The sequence below is a fragment of the Glycine max genome, chromosome 7, assembly GCF_000004515.6.
Source record: "Glycine max cultivar Williams 82 chromosome 7, Glycine_max_v4.0, whole genome shotgun sequence".
Lineage (NCBI taxonomy): Eukaryota > Viridiplantae > Streptophyta > Magnoliopsida > Fabales > Fabaceae > Glycine > Glycine max.
Window position 1 is genome coordinate 15125582 of NC_038243.2, and position 7165 is coordinate 15132746.

At 34.3% G+C, this 7165-nt stretch overlaps 1 protein-coding gene across 2 annotated transcripts; it reads right to left on the reverse strand.

Annotated features, from left to right (window-relative positions):
* Positions 1-1533: 1533 nt before the first annotated feature.
* LOC100796620 (uncharacterized) lies at positions 1534-6606 on the reverse strand. 2 transcript variants are annotated; one of them, XM_006583507.3, is made up of 8 exons: positions 6525-6606; positions 6285-6401; positions 6033-6165; positions 5738-5841; positions 4830-5001; positions 4613-4753; positions 4297-4519; positions 1534-4203 (listed from the first exon to the last, which is right to left on the reverse strand). In XM_006583507.3, exons 2-8 carry the CDS (start codon positions 6314-6316, stop codon positions 1847-1849), a joined length of 3162 nt encoding a protein of 1053 aa, XP_006583570.1. In that variant the 5' UTR covers positions 6317-6401; positions 6525-6606; the 3' UTR covers positions 1534-1846. The 2 variants fall into 2 exon arrangements, with proteins under 2 accessions (XP_006583570.1, XP_003530191.1); XM_003530143.4 differs by lacking the exon at positions 6525-6606 and having other exon boundaries at positions 6285-6518.
* Between the last annotated feature and the right edge of the window lie 559 nt (positions 6607-7165).

Consider the following 7165-nt stretch of genomic DNA (forward strand, 5'->3'; position numbering starts at 1 on the left):
AATCCAATACACCCTCCTTAATATAAGTTATGTTAGGAAAAACTAGCTAAAAAACTAGATGGAAGTTGGAAAGTAAGTTGGTAGCTAGAAACTGAAAAATTAGCTTATTAAATTATAATTGTTCAGTAAAACTAGTTGTTGAAGTAGTTGTAAAGTATAAAATGACAGAAAATAATAAAAGTATGATTTATAAAAAAGAAATAACAATGAAAATGAATAAATATATTGGGGATAAAAGTGAAAGAAAATATAAAAGATTATAAACTAGAAGCTGTCGTTTTACAAAATGTTACTTTAAGGAGTGTTTCGAAAAATGTTAGAATCTACTAAAAAAAGTTTGTTTATTAAATATATAACCAAGTTTTTCAATTAATAAAAAAATTAAAAACTAACTGAAATGCCTTATTGAATATAGTCATAGCCAAAATGGATAAATTTTAGACATTTATTGAGATGGAATTGAAATTAAAGTATTTGTGTGCAATAAGAAAAAAAAGTATGCTTCAATAAAAGAAAAAAATGTTTAAGAATTAATGGAACAAAATTAAAATTTAGGATATTTATTTTAAAAATATAATTAAGTCTCAATTATTTTTTTTAAAAAAGGAAGATTAAGTACTTTTCCCCAAAATAAATACAAATAAAGTGTGGGAGTTTTTTTTTTTTTTGAAAGGAAAGTGTGGGAGTTGATGACCTTATATGTACAAACCTATTTGTAAGTTTTGTAATGAATTATTTAGAGACCACATGATCAATCCCGCACGGATTGGACCACGCTCCTTTCGAGTGTCCTCACCAGCACATAAATAAGGCTAAAGTTATCTGTTCGCAAAAACGTGCACTTACACAGAAACTCCAAATCTTAATATTGATATCATATAGTAGTTGTTATTAAAAAAGTATTAACTTCTACGAAAGCTATGCTTAATTTTATTCACTTAACTCTAGACGTTATTAGAAAGTACATAAGATTATTAAACCAAATTATTTGTCCTATTTTTCATTAAAAAAATCATTGAAGTCTATGAATTCAGCGTTCTTTTCTTCTTTTGGTGTACTATGAAATTATGAATTCAGCGTTGAAGTCTATGAATTCGCGCATTATGGACTTAAAGGCAACTGGCCTCGTTTTTCTTTTCTTTTTTTTCCATCCAAGTACTTGGCTCCTTTGACTGGACAATTCTAAAAGTTCATAATTAAAATTGTCCCCCAAAAAAATGTTTTGGTCTCGAGTTTAGATGCTTTCAAAGCTTTCTCACGATACTGAAAAAAATAAATAAACTGAACAAAACACACGTCAAGTTTATAACATGACATGCCACTTTATGCCGCACTCTGTCAAATTTGTGTTGCTGTTACATAGACATGTAATCTCTTCTTGCACTGCTAGCTCTTGGGTTGTAAAATCACGACGTGAATATGATTATCACATGGGTTGAACTACTGGCATGGCTCCCCAAAGAAATAATCCTACTGGTACTAGCATAAAACTAATTTAGAGAATGAAATGAATATGGAGTTACTGAGCAGAAGTGTATGAATGAATGTAACATTAATCAACAGAGTTGAATGAACATAAGTGCATTTGGTGAATATTTACAGTGAAATATTCAACTATGTGCAATAGTCCTCAAATAGAGATGTACCAAAAATGAGATAGTAAAACCTATACACTCTGATTCAGTTTACAAACAAAAAAAAATATAAGTCCCATCCTTATTCCTCAAATGCTTAGAATCTAAAATCACGCATCTATATGTAACACAATACAGGAGACTGCAGAAGAAAGATAAACCATCAAGACTATGTCCGGGTAGCTATGTTGCTATATGTAAGCAAGTGAAATTTATTGACGACCCTTCTTAAGAGACAGGAAGTGGGCAGCAAAAGAATCATAGTCGGGTAACTTTGGATGAACGTGCCCAACCTTCTGCTTAGAGGAAGTATCTGCATCATCCTCTTGGCCCTCTTCATTATCTTGTATCACTGTTTTAAGAGAACTGGAAGGTTGCACCCTTGCAGATGATTTCGAAATTTCCCCATCCAAGGATCTATTAGGTTCTGAAATTGGCTCTGATGCTTTGTTTTTGGCTGATCCAGACTTAGGTCCTGTCCTATTTTCAGAGCTCTTCATTATGGTTGAAGCATTTTGATTATTACTCTCATAAGAAGTCCTTGAAGATTTCCATCCGAGTGTTGTAGCAGGAGTCACAGAAGCCTTGGATAAAGGAGCATCTCTTGAGCTTAAACCTGTAGCAGCTTTAGAAGAAGCTGATGTCCTTCGAGATATTCCACTAACAGGACGGGCAAGACTAGGTGAATTTTGTTTAGTAAGTTCTTCTTCAGAATCACTATTATCAGAATTAAAGTAAGTAAAAGAGGCCCTTGAGCTTGATTTCTTTTTTACTTCACTTTGCTCTTTCTGAATGTGAGGTTCATTAGTTCTAGCAAGAGTCTCTTGTGAATTTGCAACCACACGATAACTATCAGAATCAGAAGGTATGTTGTGCGCTCCCAGGCCCATAGTCCTGTTTCCTCTGCTCACTTCCCTCGTGTACTTGTCCTGAACAGGAGCATCAGAACCAATTGAAGTCCTCACTATAGGCAAAGATCTTTCATTCTGGACAGAAGCATCCCCCAATGAAGATGATGAATCATCCAAGGTATTATTAATATAAGGTGGTCGCTTGAAGCCTTTATTGCGAAAACCACCCTTCAAGGTACCATAGCTTAATTCCTTGCCACACTCTATACGATATTCCTTCAGAGTTTCAATATCATTGTTTGCCTCGATATCCAAACCCAATATAGAGCTTCTTTCCTTTGTAGGTGACTGACTGGCTGGCAAGTCATCATAACCCAAATTCTTTTCTGACACAGTAGTGGTGTCTACCCTTCTCTCAAAATGCTCTTCCACAGTATCTGAATCAACTGACAAAGGTGACAACCAAGACTTTCTGTCAGAGCCCACATTTTTATCATTTCTTGATGAGGACCCTGAAGCCCCATAACCCGAGAGCCCAGAAACCTTAGACTTGTTGACAAAACTCATGTCACTATCTGAACCTGGGTCATCTGAATCATCAAAAGTGACAGGTGGCAAGTCTTCTTTTTCAGAAGAAACTGCAGACGTCAATCTTTCAGAAATCACAGAAAAATGTGACGGTGTACTAGAACTTGTCACTTTCTCATCAATGTTTTGTCCATCGCTGCAAGATTTTGTATTTTCAAATGGATCAACTTGTGATTTGTTAGAAGGGGATGAGACGAACAAACTAGATCCCTCACCGTTGTACTTTTTATCAACGCCAAATTTATGATCATCATCCTCTGATTCAGAATCATCAAATACAACAGTAGTATCATTATAAGAATTTGTTTCCATAATGTTTCTCTGAGTGTTTACTTCATCAGTAACAAAAGGGTCTCCCACAGCTTTGTTCCTCGTATTCCAGTCATCCAAGTCCAAATTATCATTGTGATCATCAGTTGGAGTAATGAAATGAGAAGAGGAAACTTTACTAGATTGTCTATTTGTCCTTGCATCTCCAAAGTGATAACTGTTTTCAGCATTCAAATCACTGTCATCATATAGGTCAGTCACAAAATCTTCTTCACTTCTGCCTGCTTGCGTTTTTATACCCATTTCATGTAAGTCACTACTCTTTTGCCCAAATGAGTTATTATGCTGATATATATCAGCCATTTGATTACCATCGATAAATGGTTTATCATCACGAAAAGCACTATCAGACATCAATGAAGCTGACTGGGCATGTCTCACCACATTCTCATGACTATTCCTGTAATATTCATAGGGCGGTCCTACCAGATTATCTTGTTCTGCAGCAGTAATTTGTTCATTGTGCATCCCAGAACTGCTTCTATGGAAGCTAGTATCAACAGGACTTGTAGAAACATTTTTGTCATCATGAAAAGTGTATTCTTGGGGTCTTTCATCTCTCAACCTGCTTCCAGAAGAACTATGTGATCCGCTGGAATACTGCCTTGTCATGTTTTCACGGTTTGAAAGTTCTGCAGCTGCCCTTGCAGCCATGCTAGCACGTTCTGCAGATTCTGCAGCTGCCTGCGCAGCAGAGGCAGCATCCTTGAATCCCATGTTCCAATTCTGCCTATTCATAGGAAAAGAACTATTGTTTCCAGAGTATGAATCTTGAAATTTTGTTTCTTGACTTCCAGTTCCTGTAAGAAAGAATCCCAAATATTCAGGTAATAGACACAACAGGAGCCCATAAATTCAGGTGTAAGCAGTAAGCACCATCTTCACAAAAATACCTGAAGATCTGACTTCTAAATTGGACACGCCTGATGTTGTTGATTGATCCTTTCTAGCAGCACCACTTGCAGACTGCTCATATGAATTTGTAGATGCATGATGCACTGGTTTAACTTGCGAGGAAGCATGTAAATTGGAAGGACCCTTTTCATCATGAGCAGGTGGAACATGAATTTGAGAAGGTTCAGCATAAGCAGCCTTCTCAGAAGTACTTGGCCCAACCTTAACAAATACATATAATGTCAAACAAATATAATCCAACAAACATTTTGTATCAAAATAAACCAAAGAAAAACCACAACTAGTAAGGCCTACCAAAAAGTCTTGAGAAGACTTTACATCATTTTCTCCAAATGACTTGGGTTCCCATTTGATATTATGCTCCTCGGCAATTGCAGCCAGTATTTTTATCTTGGTTGGACCATCAGGTGCTTTGGCAGACAATTTCTCAACCAACTGAAAAGACAAAGATCGAATTAGAAACAAGCTTTAACATGATCCTATCTAACTACAAGCAGGTACAGAAACTTGCCATACGATTTACACCGCAGTCAGGGCGTAATTCAATAGCTGCTGAGACAAATTCTTTTCCATACTTAGATGTGATTTGCTTCTTCACATCCACGAGCTCTGGTATGTCTGAACATCTTGGAGATGCAAATATTACACTTGAAACTGCTTCCTTCAAGTCAATGGGGCAGTTTCTGAAAAAGTTTAATAAGGAGAAATGATAATGACATCAATGCAATGAGAATGTACAATCATAATGAACAAACTTATAAACTACAACAACAACAACAACATTTACATGAATGACTGATATAGAATACAAATTCAAACATGATTTTAAGTTTTTAACAACAAAACACCACAAATTCCTTAAGTCATTCCTAAAATCATTGGGAATGAAGCTAACAAGGTGGCGCACTAGCATGTTACATAATCAGTTGAGGATGATTCTTGATCCAGGGCTTTGCTATTGTATCTATACCAAATGCACCATTTAATATTCTTCCATAATACCATATGCAATGGCATAAAAGATAAAAACTCATTGATAAGTGCTATATCTAGATATAAAGGCTTAAGTTTTCATAAGGAATCATATTTACCAGGACAGAAATAGTGAGATGTTATTTTACCCCAAGGGTCTTTTTCCTTTGCTAGATCTTATGATCAAAAGCCCAAGTTTAACACTTTAACTTGAACCACCTCAGCTATACTATACAATTAGCATATTCTCTTTAAAAGTATAAAAGAAATAGTTTATCCTAAAGTGACCGCTGAAAAACCCTAACAAAAGGGGAAAAGGAAAAGTTTATGTTCCCTCTCCCTAAAATAGCAAAGACATTTGTAAACAATGAAGACAGTTGAGCTAAATGATATGAGAAAAAGTAAACAAAGTAAAATGTGCTAAAAAGAAAGTAATGGTTCAAATACTTTTGTGATTCGATCATGGGCAAGCGTGCGGCGATAAGTTCACAGTATATCTCAACAAGATCATAAGCTGCCATCGTCTTCTCTTCCCTGACAACATGTTCAACCTGAACACCAGACAGACCAAAAGTCAAAGGAAAAAAAAAAATCTATCATTCGTTATTTCTTCATTATCAACACAAACAGAATCCCCAAAAATAAAAAAGAATCAAAAATGAAAATCTCAATTGATACATCAAACATAAAACAACGTAAAATCGATGAAAAAACAAAAGGTGTTATTGATGTTAAGCGTTACCCGGATTCTAGCAGTTCGGTCCTGACCAGACTCAAGCAATTGTGCCAACTCTCTCTTGAGTTGCTTTATTTGGGCTTCTCTCTTGTTCTTCAAAAGCTTTATGCGTGAAACGGCGAGCTTCAATGCCGTTTTGCTGCATCAAACAAAACAAAACAAAACAAATTCGATTCAACAAAACCTTCTCTACCACTCTCACTGGCTTCAATCAAAACCATACAAATTGAAATCGAAATTGATGGATCGAAGACGTACCACTTTGCAGGCTTGAAGCTTCTATGCAACATGCTTTGCGCAACACACGAACTGAAGAACTAACGATTCTTTTGATTTGTTTATGAAAGAAAAACTATGATGAGGCTTGGTTTCGTGCTGAATAGAAAAACAAATTAATTAATTAACCGAAGAAGATGAAGAAGAGAAAAGGACCTTGCAGACGAAGAAAGAGGGAAAAACGAGTAAAATTGTTTATTGGAATTGAACTTTCGTCGAAACCTGACAAACGAATACGAGACGAAGAAACCTTTCTCCAGCTTCTACGCCATCGAAGGAATAATTTCCTATGGGAAGGCGCACGGAAGTAGTAGTGGACTTGAAATTTCTCATTGTTCATCTTAAATCCTTTTATAATTTTTTATTATTTTTTTACGGGTAAATATTGAAAAGTTTTTTTTTATATTTTTCAGATGGAGTTATTGGTGAAAATTCTATTTATTCTTCAAAGACAAATTGTTATCGTAAAGGATTAGTTTTTACTAAATGATTCTATGAAAAATAAATATTTTAAGATGAGAAATAGAATTTATTTTAAATTATAATTTTTTTTAATAATAGTTCATAATTTTTAACTTATCAAAAAAGTTTTTTATATATATTTTTAAGAAGGAGTTAATCATAAAAATCATATTTATTCTTCAAAGACAATTTATTATTATAAAGGATTAATTTTAATTAAATATTTCTATTAACAAATAAATATTTTAAGATGAGAAATATAATTCATTCTTAATTATAAGATGAGAAATAAGTTAGTTTATAGTTTTTAACTTGTCAAAAAATTGACTAATTTTTAATACGTGATAATAATTTTGATAAAAAAAAAATACCCATAATTGGGTCATATAATGGTTTGGAAG